The 15,215-nt window shown below is 54.8% G+C and overlaps 1 protein-coding gene across 3 annotated transcripts in view; it reads right to left on the bottom strand.

The window, feature by feature from the left end:
- Nucleotides 1-15,215, bottom strand: part of UNC5A (unc-5 netrin receptor A) — a 61,233-nt gene that overhangs the window by 14,614 nt on the left and 31,404 nt on the right. For all 3 annotated transcript variants that reach the window (XM_045447553.1, XM_045447543.1, XM_045447561.1), the window contains exon 2: nt 317-538. In XM_045447553.1, coding sequence (XP_045303509.1) covers nt 317-538 — 222 coding nt within the window. The remainder of the gene's footprint in view (nt 1-316; nt 539-15,215) is intronic.

Here is a 15,215-nt window from a genome sequence, read left to right on the forward strand (position 1 = left end):
TCCAACCATAGCCTCCTGGGGCATTTGTAGGGGGCTTCCCTTTTACTCACTAACCCACTTCCCAGGTGGTGAGTTCTGGTGAGGGTGGGGTCTCCTGGAGAAGGCCTCGGTGTATATATAGGGTGTGTGAGGTATGGGAATCCTGCCTCTTCTGGGGGCTTGGGGTGGTGGCCAGAGTTGGTTATATCCTGTCCTCCTGCTCACAGGTGTGCAGCCAGGGGTAACTGCAAGCCCCATTCTGGGCCTCCATTTTTTCCGAGGCTGAGACTCGCTTTCCCGTTAACTGGCCCTGCCTGGCCCCCCAGCCTGGCCTCACCGCTGCTGTCGTCCGTGCTGCGCTCTATCACATGGTCCACCTGGCGTACCCACTCCCCGTTGCACTTGAAGAAGATCTGCGTGGCAGGCATGGCCTTGCACACCAGCAGCACCGGCTTGTTCTTGACGATGTATACATCCTCGGGCTCCACCAGGAAGTGAGGAAGCAGGTCTGGGTTGGCGCCGGGTACTGGGTTGGCCACCGTGGCACTCTGTTGGGCACCTGCAGCAGGGGCAAAGAGGGAAGGTGAGCCGGGGCCAGCCTTTCAGGGCCCTTGGGGGCTATGTGCCCATATAGGTGCTGAGGCTGGGCCATGGGAAGGCAGCGGGTGTGGCTGATGGGAGGAGAGTGAGGCCAGGCTGCCACTTCCAGCCCAGCAATCTAGGCTACCGAATGCTCCCCTGAGCCTCAGTGTCCCCTCTGTAAAATGGGGGAATCCCACCCACTTCTGAAGACTATAGAGAGATGAAATGAGACAAGGGCAGAAGTCCCAGCCCTTAGGATGCCCTCCACACAGAACAGCAGTTAGGGCTCATTATTACTCTGGTAGAAGTTCAGGGATCTGGTGAGGCAGCCCACCACCCTCGGAGGTCCAGAGAAAGCCAGAGGGACGGAGAGGACCCCGGCAGAGCAGGTGGGCAGCCCAGGGTGGGGGAGGGCAGGGTCCCTTCCTCTCTTGCCCCAGCTGCCTCCAGGGCCACTTCTGGGCTCATCTCCATTCTGGTAAGTAGGAGGCGCTCAGAAAATAGCATGTGAATGAAGGAGGGGAGGGGGCAGCTATGAGGGGAGACATGGCGGAGGGGGCTGGTGCTGGTGCTGGTGGCAGTGCGACAGGAGAGGCCCCAGGGTGGGGGGAGAGCCTGGACTGCTGGCTGGGCCCAGGCAGGGTGGGAGTCAGGAGAGTGTGTCTGGGAGCCTGAGGGACCTAGGCCATGTCCCACCCCTTCAAGGAGACCTGAATCTGGGCTTCCTTCTAATTTTAACTGAAAACCACAACCATCCCACAAGTCATTTGTTGCTAATTACACAGGTAATTGGCTCTGAGGCTTTGGTGGAGGTAACCTCCCCACCCTTCCCCCCGCCCTCCGCCAGGCAGTCTGACGGTCTGTTGGGCCAGCAGGACCCTGGGAGGGTGGAGAAGGGTGAATTGGGAGGCAGTGGGAGGATGGAGTGGGGGTGCCCTCCGCCTCCAGCCAGGTGCCCGCCAAATAGGCACTCGACAGCCTGGTTTCCCTCAGGGCTACTATGATTTCCCCCACAAGCCACCCTGACAACCAACAGTGGCCTCTGGCCATAGAGGGAAGAACATGGGCTTCAGAGACCAGCTCTGCTCCTTGCTAGAGGTGACCTTGGGTGAGATAGCCGTTTTGTCATCTGTGACACTGAGGTCCTGTCTGCCCCTCGGGAGAGTCTGGAAGGGCCTCATGTGGTCTACCTCTTGGGTTCTCTACTGTCTAGTCTACCCTTTTGGAGAGCACTCCAAAACTCACAAAGGGCTTCTAACACAAGGAGGCCTGGCTCCTTGGGCCTTGATCCTTCTCTGCCCAGAGGGCATCCAGTGCCCTTTCTCTGCTGTTTAGCACAAGGTCCCTCTCTTTCCAAGGTGGGAGTCTGCCCTCCACCCCAAGATTGATTTTGGGGAGGGGATCCACGCCTGGTCCTGTAGGTGTCCTGGGCCAGCTCAGGTGAGCTGGGAACGGGAATGCCCGTTGAGAGGCTGAAGCCTGGTGTGACTTCTTCAGGCATGCCAGCCCACTCTCAGCCTGTCTCCCTGCCTGCCAGATGGGTCACACCATTCCTAGGCTGTTGTGAGAATGAAATGAGAAAAGGCACTCATAGCAATGTCTTCGTGGTTGAAGGCTGATGAGGAAACTGAGGCACAGAGCCTCAGATGCCTTGCCCTCAGGATGGGGGCGGGGAGTCATGCCCTTGTGTGGGAGGGACACAGGGAGGTGGAGGGCATTGCTGGCTCAGCAAGACAGCATGTGCCGCAGGGCCATCATCTGCCACCTCCCCCTCAAGACCATGGCCTCTCCTCAGCTTATCAGCTTATCTCTTCCTGCTGTGAACTCTTTTTGGAAGCCGCCCTTGCACTTCCCTGTACAAGCTCCAAGATGAAGGCCGACCTGCCTCGGAACCACACTTGCAGCAAGGAAAACAAAGCTCACCTTTCCCCATCCTGCCCCATCCTGCAACACCTCCTCAGGGCTCTGCCAGTGCCCTCTGGGGGTCTATTTGAGGTTGAGGAACCTGGAGGGGTGGAGGGGAGGAGCCATCTAGACATCTTACAGATGGGGAATCTGGGGTCCCAGGGGAAAGTCACTCACTTCAGACCCCCAGGCTCGGGCCCTGGATTCACAAAATGTCCGGTGGCCACCTCATGACTCTTCTGTTGTTACACTTGCTCTTCACTGTTACCCAGCCAAGGGCAGGACTGAGTCAGGCTCAGGCCTCCCAAGATTAGGACTCTGAAGAAGAGCATGGGCTCCTGAGTATGGGCCTGAATGGGGAGCTGGTAGGCCCGGGGACGTCTCTAGACACAGTATCTCCACAGACCCAGGGCTGCACAGAGGATGGCCAAGCTTGACCTCTGAGTGGGGCCCACAGGGGGCTGGTCCAGCAGGGAATGGGAGCCCCCAGTGGCAGGCTCAGGGCTTCCCTGTGCATCACCTCCCAGCGGCTCAAAGCAATGGTCTGCAATGGCCCGTGCCTGCCTACTGGCTCGGGGCTGGGTGGGCAGGGGTCCCGGCCAAGGATATGGGCAGTGAGTGGCCCTCAAGCCTCCCTATTGATCGTGGCACCAAGCACTGCTCACGTCAGCTGCCTGCTGAACCCAGCACAATCCCTCATGTCTGCATTTAACTGCTAATGAAAAATAAATGTACTGTGACCAATAAGGGACATAGCTCACTTCTCCAGGGCCTCCGTCACGCCAGGCTGGTGCGGCCTCCCCTCCTCACCCTGAGGGGAGGCATTTACTAGGTGGACCCAGGGGGCACCCTCCAGGCTGCAGCTATGCCCTCTATCAAGGACACTCTTAAGGCCATAGGTAGGGGTAAATTCAGGCCCCATTGGATGTCCTCTTGGAGCTACTAGATGTTTCCTAGGTGGCCAGAGCTGGCCTCCCCTCCTCTGGCCCTGAAGCTCACCATGTGCCCTCCACCCTGTGGTCAGCACCTGTGATCTACCTGACCCCTCACTGTCCCAGTTAGGCCTCTTGCCTGAACTAAGGCAGCGCATGAGCCTTGGGTCCCTCCCGCTCCATGTCACAGGCCACTAGAGTAAGCAACTTTCTCTTTCACCTGAATCCTGTACTTGTCTAAGAAAAATAACATCAAGCAGTGCATGCTCAGGCCCAAATGATCTACGACCTTTTCCACAGGGCACAAGCTCTCTAGTTTGCCCCAGTCCCCGCCACTCCCTATTGCTCTAGCCCAGGCCTGCCTCTTCTAGTTTCTATTGTGTGCCTGGCTCCCACAGCTGTTTCAGGATAAGCCAAATGCTTTTGGTTGACATCCCTGAGTCTTCTGGCACAGACAACTCACCAGCCTTTCTGTGCAGAGACACCTATTGATCCCTCCTAGGCACCTCCCTCACCACCTCCAGGTCTCGGCCCACAGTCTTCTCTGTCTCAAACACCCCTCCTCCCTCCTTTGCCAGCACTTTCCTACCTTCTCCTCAGGGCCCAGCTCCATTGTCGCTTCCTCTGGAAAGAGGGGTTCCCACCTCACTCTTCCAGGAAACCACAATATCATTTTGCCCTCTCTGCATCTATGGCCTGTCCTCACTGGTGCTGTAACTCTTACCGCAAGAGAAACATGTGGGTGGCTAAGGCCTTTGTCTTCAGCCAGCCTATCCATCCCTGATCCCTGCCGCTCAGCTCAAGGCGCCTAGTGCAGGCATTAGCAACTAGGGACTCAGAGTGGGGTGCCTTTGGCTGCTTCCTTTGGGGCTGTTGAAGCAATAAGCATGGATGAATGGCTCTGCCAGGATGGACACACAGGGGCTGCAGGAGGGGCTGGCAGGTGCACGTCCCACTGACTATATGGCCCTGGCATACCCTGAACCCAAGCCTTCAATTCTGCAGAGGCTCTGTTTACCGTGCCCCAGCCAAGGACCTCTTACTTGCAGAGGACATGACCCAGCTGCCCTACTGGAATCCAGTTAGAAAACCTCTTTCAGGGGTGCCTGGGTGGCTCAGTTAAGTGGCTGACTCTTGATTTTGGCCCATGTCATGATCTCATGATCTGTGAGACTGAGCCCCTCGTTGGGCTCAGTGTGGAGTGTGGAGCCTGTGTGGGTGTTTCTCTCTCTGCCCCTCCCCCACTCATTCTCTCTTCCTCCCTCCCTCCCTCTCTCTCTCTCTCAAAATAAATGAATAAACTTAAAAAAAAAAAACAAACCTTTCACTGGGAATGCAAGCTGGTGCAGCCACTCTGGAAAACAGTATGGAGGTTCCTCAAAAAACTGAAAATAGAACTACCCTACGACCTAGCCATTGCACTACTAGGTATTTATCCACGGGATACAGGTGTGCTGTTTTGAAGGGACACACGCACCCCCATGTTTATAGCAGCACTATCAACAACAGCCAAAGTATGGAAAGAGCCCAAATGTCCCTTGATGGATGAATGGATAAAGATGTGGCATATATATACAGTGGAGTATTACTCGGCAATCAAAAAGAATGAAATCTTGCCCTTTGCAACTACGTGGATGGAACTGGAGGGTATTATGCTAAGTGAAATTAGAGAAAGACAAAAATCATATGACTTCACTCATATGAGGACTCTTAAGAGACAAGACAGATGAACATAAGGGAAGGGAAACAAAAATAATACAAAAACAGGGAGGGGGACAAAACAGAAGAGACTCATCAATATGGAGAACAAACTGAGGGTTACTGAAGGGGTCGTGGGAGGGGGGATGGGCTAAATGGGTAAGGGGCATTAAGGAGTCTACTCCTGAAATCATTGTTTCACTATATGCTAATTAATTTGGATGTAAATTTTTAAGAATAAAAAATAAAAATAAAAAAATTACCATAAAAGAAAACCTCTTTCACTTACTGGCAGATCCCCAATGGGCTCTGTGTGCAAGGGAATGATGAGATCTTCCTGCATGAACAGGTGGAGGGAGGCAGGAGTGGCAGTGGGGAGATGGATGAGGACGCGTCCAATAGAGTGGAGCATGGTAGACCTGCCTCACGAGGTGCATCTGGGAACTCCTACCCAGTCTTCAAGTTTCAGCAAATGTGCCATTTCTGCTGGGACACCTTTCTAGACCCATACTCTTTGTCACTTGCCCAAGTGCCCACCCTGTCCCCTGAGCCTCCCTCCAGGGTACATTCGGGATGGTTGGCACACCATGTGTTTGCTTGGAGCAGGAGCCCAGCATAGTGATGGAGTATTTGTTGAGTGACTGCATGACTACCCCTTCTTCCCCCTTGAATTTCAGAAGACCTGCCAAGGGTGGCCACTTCACTCTTGTCCTGCAGGGAGACCCAGATATTGTGCAGAGTGGCCCACAGGCAGAGGTGTGGGCAGGGAGAGGGCTCCTGCACGGCCACACGCCAACTTGCTGCTACTCAGAGTCTGAGCCCCCCTTTCTCACTTGCAGTCTGGGATGATAAGACCTGCCCGTGTAACTCTGAGGCCCAGGGTGGGTGTGAAAGTGCTTTCAAATGTTTTATTTTTAAAAGCACCATGAAAATATGAGGTGTGATTAATCAAGCTATTAATGAACTGGATTTTCTGAGCAAAGGCTCAGTACCTGGGGAGGGGGGAGGGGGGGAGGGGGCAGGGTGTCACCTGGCCTCATTCAGCTGGGAGATGGGAGCAGTACGTCCCAAACGCAGCCTTGCCCCTGCTGCCACCTGCTCCTTTCATCCTTGCACGCTTTCCCTGACAGTCCTGGTGGTCAGACCCACAAGCCCCTGCTTTGTCTACTCTGAGAAATGTTCTGGATTTGATATGGGGCAGAGGAAGGAGCTGGGGCCTGGCAGCTTTCTCTTTCTCCAGGCTGAAATTTTCCTGGCAATTCACCCAGCATTGAGCCCCCTGACGCCTGGGCCCGGGCGCTTGTGTTCTCAGAATGCCTTGCCTGGAGATTTGCATTTGGTAGGTCCCCCTGGGGCTTGGGTGTTCCCACTCTATAGGCCCAGGTGGAGAGAAGAGAGCGCCACAGGCTAACGCACCACGCCCTTCACCTGGCACTGGAGGCCCTGTTGGCCCAGGGCCTGAGCTGCCCACTTGGCCTTGCCTCTAGGGCCTCCCTCCAAGTGTGCTCCGTGGGATGGTATCTTGACTGTTTGTAGTCCCTCAAGGGCTTGTGCACATTGTGTTCCAGGCTCTGCCTCCCTCCCCTTCTGGCTAAGAGTACCTGATTTTCTGTAGAGGATGCTCCCCCCACCCCACTCAGGCCATGTGCTCATTCAGTCCAGGTAGGCTGAGCCCTTATCTGGCCCCAGAAATAGGCATACGATGCTGCCTGGTTCGCAGATGGGCAGATCACCCCACCTGAACAGATGGGACTCTGGGATTTGGATTGGACTGCTAGAAAGAGAACCTCTCTTTCTTCTGGGCCAGTCCTGAAGGCTTTGTAGGTCTATATGCCCGGGTGACTTCTACTCGTCCTTCAAGGCCTGTTCAAGTAACCTCCTCCCTTGGGAAGCTTTCTCTGACACTCACACAGAGTGGGCCACACTTCCCCTGACCTCCCACAGCTCAGCTGAACTTGCCCACCATCTTAAACCTCATATTGTCACCGTTTGTGAGTCTGTCTCTCCAATGTCAGCACCTTCAGGGCGGGGACTGAATGGTGACATCCTTTGCACATCCCCCGAGCCGGCCAGGATCTGACACATAGCAAGTGCCCAGCAGGTGTTTGTTGAACGTGTGGTGAACATCATTCCCTTGAATGGGACCACAGCCCAGAAAGGAGGGCTGAAAGTGGAGGACACACACTCAAATCTGATGGGAAGCCAGCTCTGCTTGCCCTCCAGTCAATCAATCAATCAATCAATCAATCAACCAAAGAAATGAATGGAAAGGGAACTTGATTTCAGAAGCATGAGTGCTGGACCCCAGAGAGGCAGAGAACATGGGCAGCACCCAGGGAAGGCAGGGAGCCAGGGGCCAGGGCCACAGCGGTGGGGCACTGAGGGGTGCATACGTGCAGGGGAATGGGGATTTTTACTCTCCTGCCCATTTGTACCTTCGCAGCCTGAGATTGCTTCGTGAGTTATTATTTTTTAAACATAGGCAATTCTATGATGAGGGAGCTTCACCAGGAGGCTCTGATAAGCAGGGCCAAACTGCACTTGCTGTCAGAGATGCAGAGACAGCTGCAGGAGGTAGGGGGAATGGAGGAATGGTGGGCCAGAGGCCCCGAGATGACAGATCTGGGAGCCACACAAAGAGCCCTGTGGTTCCAGGCAGCAACTCGGACACACGGACCTGCCTGGAGGTGACAATGGGGTGCCACAGGGCGAAAGCAAGCTGAGGTATGTGCCCCAGAATTCTTCCAAATCCAACATGTAAAAAACCTCTGTGCTGCCTGTCAGCTGCTTTGGGGGCTCATTTGACTGCTGCAGACCTCCCTGCTGCTGTTTCTTAAGCCTCAGTTTCCTCATTTGGGCCACTTCATGCTGACCCTGCACCAGGTTGAGATGGGTTAGTACCACCCTGCCTGGGGTCTTGAGGTGCCCACCCATGCCCCTCTTTTTTCCCTTTTCTGCCCCTTGGCCCATCCCTCAATCATCTGTCCCCCTGGCTGCTGCTTCTCGCACCCAATAGCAAGGACTTCCTGGAGGGCAGAGACAGGTCTGGGGCCAGGCTCTTTTGCCCCAGTGCGTGCATGGTCAGTGAGCAGGGGAGGACACAGCTGCAGTCTCTCCGGTCTAGGAGTGTGCACGAGGTGGAAGTAGCAGGGTGGGGGGCTGTTACCCCAACCCACACTCACATGCTTGCGCGGCACTCCAGTTTCCATGGCAATGAATGCGTGAAGGTGCCACAGAAGCAGCAGCCACCTCCCCAAGATTGGAGGAAAGTCACCCTCTTCCCCAACGGGCTCCAGGGGCCTGGTCACAAGGACAGACACCGGCGCCACAAGGAGGACATGCAGACGGGCTGAACTGCAAAGAACAAAGCAGGTAGGAGTGGGGGACGGTTGCCACTTCACCAGTTCAGAGGACACTCATGCCTAGTGTGGCCAGGCCACGCTGTCCACGGCTGCCGCACACCAGGCTTGTCATCTGGTGGCTGTACTCAGGTGCTTGCTGCTGGCCCCTCATTTTACAGACAGGGAATGCGAGCTCAGGACTTCTGTAAAGTCATCCAGCGACAAAGGGCTGTGTGGGTTCTCGACAACTCCCAGCCCAGGCCGGGCACAGGGCAGGGGCTCTGGGCATTTACTGGGCCAGGGTCTGGCCCTGTCCACCTCACATCCTCTACTCGCTCTGTGACCATGCTGACCCTCTCTGTTTCTCAAACCCTCCAAGCTTATCTCACCACAGGGCCTTTGCATTTGTTCTTTCTTCCACCTGCAACACACTGCCCCTTGCTCTTCTACAGCTGCCCCCTTGAATCCCTCAGGTCTCAGCTCCAGTGTTACCTCCTTCAAGTTACTCTTTCTGAAGTAGCCCCTCCAAGCCTCCTATCTCTTTCCCAGTCTACTTCCCTCACAGCGCTCACTGTTATCTGAAGTCATCCTGTTTGTAAACTTGCCTGCTGGTTATTGTTCATGTCCCCTTCCCTGAAATGTTTCATGAGAGCAGGGACCACACTTGTCAGGTTCTCTGCTGTAGTACCAGAACGCAGCCGAGGGCCCAGTACATAGTAGGTGCTTGATAAACATGTGCTGAATTCAGGAACAAACTCAGGTCTTCCAACTCTATCCAGTGCCCACACTTAGTGTCACACTGCTGCCATCACTAAGGTCCCCCAGACACACCCAGGAAGGGGACTTAGAAACTACTGGGATGCCAAGGGAGGGAGTGCTGTGATGGGGGGGACAGGCTCCCAGGGGCCTCTTCCTAGTGCCCCTTCCTGCCACAGGGCCTTGCTTTGGGCTAGAGAAATAGTTAATAAAGCTGAGGCCTAAATAAGCATTTGATTAACAAACGATAAAATAGCTATTGTGTCCCTGAATTAAGCTGTAATTGTGGCTGATAATTGGCTGGTTAGAATTTAATAAGCTGCAATTAAATAGAATGGAATCCAGGGTAATTATGTGGTCGCACAGCCCAGAGAGAACTAGGGAAGGAAGGCTTTCTCTTACTATGGAATCTTCTGGTGGTGGAGTGTGTGTTGCTGTGGGAGTGTTTCTGGTTGGGTGGTGGATGTGTATGTGTGTGGTTGTGTGTGTGTGTGTGTGTGTGTGGCAGGCCTCCTCCACCTTTCACTTGGCAGGGGTGGGTGGTGGGCGCAGGCCCAGCCTCCTCACCACTGCTCAGCGGGAGGTCAGCATACAAGCTCTGAGCCCTACCAGGGCCTACGGTGGCCCTAGCTAGAAGAGACATAACGGGATCCCTGGCATAACGGGATCTCTGGGAGGGAGTCCAGGAGGGGTCTGAGCAGGCAGGCAGGATGGGGGTTTACCTGTTTTCCCAATGAGGAAACTGGGGCTCAGAGAGGGGAAGGACTGGCTCAAGGTCACTCAGCTATCAGTGGCCAGGCTGGGTCAGATTCTCACATTGCCCATGGATCTAGGATAACTCTGGCCAGCAGGCTGAAGGATGCCGCCCCCCCTTTCCCCTCCCTCCCCGGCCCCAGCTAGCTCCTGAGTCACCATTCTCCATTTCCATCCATGCCCTTCTCCAGGTAACCATCCAGGCTCAGTTAAGAATTGTGCAATTATTCCACACTGAAAACAAGGAGCCCCACCCACTTCCATTCCCCTCTCCCTTGGTCTTCCTGCCACCAGCCAGCCCACCTGCCAGAGACCCTGGTGGCTGCAGAGCTTCCCAGTGGCTCAGCCCCACATGCCCAGTCCCACTCCCAGCCCAGGTGAGGCCCCCAGCAAGTCTGAGGAAATGATGAATGGCATCAGCGATGCGCCGTTTATGACCCCATCAGCATTTTTACAATGTTGCTGGCAATTAATTTAATTAAAGACCCTGTCCCAGATATGGTGGCATTTCATATCTCACTGGTTTAATGCCAGCCTGGCCAGAGTGGGGGCCAGGGGTGGTGCAGGAGCAGCAATTAGCTCCCTAGCCTGGCTCTGCATAGTGTGCACCGGACAGGGCAGGGCAATTTCAGCCCCTGGACAGAGCTCAGAGACCAGAGGATGGCCGCACAGAGAAGTGCCCTTGGCCAGTGGGAGATACTACCCACAACCACAGCCAACAAATGCCCACCCACACACATGTGCACGTGCGCGCACACACTCACACATGCACATACACAGTGTTAGCACAACATGGATTTTCTTATCTAATCCTCATGATAATTCTAGGAGGCAAAGGACTATTAACTATTTTTATTCATTTATTTACTTATTTTTAAGTAGGCTTTACACCCAGCATGGAGCCCAACACAGGGCTTGAACTCATAACTCTGAGATCAAGACTTGAGCTGAGATCAAGAGTTGGATCCTCAACCAACTGAGCCACCCAGGCGCCCTGGCAAAGAACTATTTTAAATCTCCAACCTCCAGGCAATGAAACCAAGGCAAAGAGAGGTGAAGTCAGTAGTGAGTGATGGGTTCCTACCCAGGCCAGATGGCTGTAGCACCCTAAGCTCTTAATCAGGACATGTGCATTCACCAAATATGTGCCGGGCGCAATGCACCAGGCACCGTGTTAGGCACAGGCCACACAGTAGTGCCCAAGACAGACTCGAGTCCTTGACCCAAGGAGTGGCCAGTGGCCACAGCCCCACCTAGGAAGTCCTAGGCACACAGTGTTCCAGAATCATATTGGCCGTGCCTCGTGCTCTGGCATTCGAGCCTTGTACACACACATGTATAACAGCACTGCCTATCGTCCCTCGGGCTAAATCTGGCTGCAGTGGCCAATGCCGTCACCAGGATGAAAACCCTGTGGCCACAGGTCATCAGCCATCCTGTGATCCCATTCTTAGCAGCTGAGTCCATCTGGACTTCTCTTCATAAGGGACCCACAGGAAAATCCAGTCCAGATCCAGCTGCTCCCAGCAGCAGTGGTATCTGAGCCCCCAACCCAGCTCCTCCTCTGCTCCCCATCCATGTGGCTTGCCCACCTGTGCTTTGCCCTCTCTTGGGGCTTCTGCTCCCATGGCTTCCCACCAGCCTCCTGACCATGGCTCCCCAACTAGGCTCCCTAGCCCTGCTCACTGCTGACAGCTTTCTCTGTGTCTGGATGTCTCCCAGAACCTCACACCAGGCATGTCCCAAGTCAGGCTCAGGGGCTCCTCCAAACCTTCTGCCCTTAAGCATTGCTCTTAGTCAGCAGGGCTACACCCCCAAGGAACCTCGGTAGGAGTCTTAGAGCCACCAGGCCCTCTTGCTCCCTGACCTCTTCTAGCCCCCTGAGTGCCACCCCAGCCTTTCTTCCACCCACTCCTTCCTCTCTCCATTTATGGCTACCCAACTCCTCAGGCTCCCACCCCCTGAGGGTGCCCCAAACTTGCCTTCCCATGACCACCTCCTGGCTTCGGTGCCATCCTCAACTACACCACACAGTGCTATTTCTAGAAAGAAAATCTGATCCCACACTTCAACCCCCTGAAATAGTTCCCACTGACCACAGGGTAAAGGTCATAACCCCACCCCACCCAATGCAGCAGCCTCATCCTGGGCACCAACCCACACCCTGCAGCCAGCTCAGTGAGTCCACAATCCCCTCTCACCGCACACTTGGACCCTTGCCCTCACTCTGACATCCCCCTGCACCTGCAGGGCACCCCACTCACTCGCAATGCTCACCAGCCCTGTCAATTCATAATTCGAAGGTGTCACCTTCTCTTGACACCCCCCACCCCCCAAGCTCCTCTCTGCGGTGGAGATGCATGGCTTGCTCCTCTGGCTTCCTGGCTGGGAGAGCATTATCGACTGACACAGGCTGCTTGTACAGCGGCTGCTTCTTCCATCGGACCGTGCACCCTTAAGTGCGTGCACAGATGTGAGCCACCTCTTCTCAGTAGTGTCCACCTCAGGGACTGGCAAGCTGGGGGTCAGTAACTGGGTTGAGGTGAAGCATCCCCTTACTGACTTCAAGCTCTGGGCTGGGAACCATGTCATTTATATCCCTGCCAGTGACCGGCCCAATGCACATACTTGCTGAGAGCAGGGCACAGAGACCTCAGTTGGGCATCAAAAGACTGGGTCTCCAGTCCTCAACAAGGCTATGAAGTCCTGGGCAGGTCACTGCCCCTCTGAGCCTTGGAAGGGTCACGGGTGGCAAACTCAGGTGTCTTCAGGGGCCGGGTGGGAGCCAGAAGTGAACAGTAAAGATGCCCATCCAAGGGGTCAGTGCAACCCAGCCAGCTGCTACTACACTTTCTTTGAAGAGAAGCTGGAAATCCATTTTTATGTGAAATTTCCTGTTTTAAAATATTGACAACTAATTTAAACATTTAAACACCTTGTGGGCCAAGCAAGTTGGCCGGCCAAAGATAGACTGGATGATGTCCAAGGTCTCCTCCAACTTTACAGATCTAAGAACCGGCGTCACAGCAGGGTGAGCCCCCCCCCAGTCACTGCTCTGCCCCTCTGGTATCCTGCTCCTCCCTGACTCTTCCCACCCTTGCCGGCACCCCACCATCCTGCCTCCTCCCTAGGATCTCTCCTCATCATGGCCTCCTGAAGGAAGTCCCCCCAAGTTCTGGGCAGCAAGAGTCATCTGTCTAGCATCCCAGGTGGTTGGGATTTAATTGTGGGCACAAGCATCCTCCCTTGCTTGAGGCCTGCAGGCCCTGCCCCTTTCCTAGAGGCCGAGGGTTGCAGAAAGGGCGGAGAGATGCTCTCTGCTTGGGAAAGCAGAGGGGGTCAGGAGGGGCCAACAGCAGGTTAGGGGCTGCCCTGCCTTGCTTGCCTTGGGTCTGGTCCTCAGATCCTGACCCCCGGAGAGCCAGAGAAGGCTGCTGAAGACAGAGACACAGGTAGAACTGGGGCAGGCATCCACAGAGGAAACCCCCTGCGACGACCCCCCCCAATTCTGGGTGGGTAGGAGCCCAGCCTGGCTGTGAACTTCCAGCTGGGAAGAGGGTGTCTGGCTGCGCCCATCATACCCCTGATGAGACAGTAATGAGCCCTCACCCCATTTTAATTACCCGCTGTCCAAATAATTACCAGCTTGTTTATTTTACTTAATGGCAGCCGTACTTTTTTCTCCTAATATTGATTTCATGTTTTCCTGGTTTGTTCATTATCTTTCCTGCCCCTTTAATGGGCTATGAGGTCTTTCGGGGGAGGAGGGAGCGAGGACTAGAGGAAGATAGGGGAGAGGGTATGAGTGAACATGGAGGAAGGAGAGACTGGTGGCCTGGGCCTTGCTGTGCAGCCTGAGGCAAGCCACTGCCCTCTCTGGGCCTCACGTCCCCAAACCCCAGATCCCTGCACACTCTCTCGTCCTCGATGCAATCAGGGTGGAGCATTTAAAAATGAAAGATAGGAAGGGAAGGGCAGCAGGGGAGAGAGAAGCTGGCCTATTCTTTCCCCTAAAGGGATGGGAAGACTCAGACAAATGTGAGGGTAGGAGGGATACGGGGGAGGGTTGGGAGTGGGTGGAGCTACACTAATGCCAGAATGAGGTGGGAAGGGCATGCTCCTGGAAACCAGCCTGGAGGAGGCTGCAGGTCAGTGGGGGTGTGTGGAGGGACTCGTGGGCAGCCTCCTCATCATCGAGTCCTCCAGGTCTCGTTGGGAAGGGAGAGAAAGCCTCCACCCTCATGAAGCCCAGCCCCTCCCTGGGCCTGACCTTGGTCCTTGGCCTCCACCTCACCTGTCTGCCATAGCCATGTAAACATGGGTGATGCTATGACGTCATCATTTCTCTGGTTGGGGGTGGGGGGGCAATAAGGAGAGATAGGGGCAAAGGGGGAGGGGAGGGCAGGGGCCTCTGTGGGTGAAGATTTAGAGCCTCTTGAAGGGGTCATTAGCTCTTAATAAATCACTAATAATTGCATGAATATTTAAATCTTAATAAAAAAATACAGTGGGCCCAGCGAGTCTCCCTGTGTGGGTATTTATTGCTCTCAGGCTGGAATATATAAAAGTTGGTATCGGTCTGATTGAACTGCTGTTATCGCCACAGCTAAATGGGTAATTGGGAGTGAGAGACGCTATCTGCAGATATAAATTACATACAGTAAACCGAGGGCATTAACTGAGGGTTTATTATCAATTATCTCTGCGCTTGTTCCCCTTAAAACGAACTTTAAGTATATTAATGAGAAATTTACAGGTCTTAATGAATTGAGGGAAGCTAAAGGCTGCTGAGGGTCTCCCACCTCAGCTCCTGTTCCCTGGTGGGGGCCCGCACCCAAGGGGGGCCCTGGAAGAAGACTCATGGGTCAGCATGCTGGTCCACACACACCAGCTCTCCTGCTTGGACCGGCTGGGACAGCAAGCAGGTCAGTCCCTGGGGTGCACGGTGCCTCTCTCCCAAACCCCATCCCAGAGAAAGGTGCTGGGGAGGTTTCATCCAGCAAAGACCCAACCAGGGCTTGGTCCTCTGTTGTGTGCACATGCTTAGAGCCCAACTTCAGCTTGATGTACACAAGGCAGACCTTCATCTGCCCCTGAACCTGTATGCGGGTGCTGCCATTTGAGCTGCATGAATGGAGCATGAGGGGATGGGGGGCCGGGAGGGGACACGGGGCTGGGTGTGGGTGGGGTGCAGGTGGGAGTGGGGTGCGCACTTGTGTAGCGTTTGCATCCACCCTGCTTCCCCTCCAGGCCCTGCTGAGATGTGCTC

This window comes from Leopardus geoffroyi, chromosome A1, assembly GCF_018350155.1.
Source record: "Leopardus geoffroyi isolate Oge1 chromosome A1, O.geoffroyi_Oge1_pat1.0, whole genome shotgun sequence".
NCBI classification, from domain to species: Eukaryota; Metazoa; Chordata; class Mammalia; order Carnivora; family Felidae; genus Leopardus; species Leopardus geoffroyi.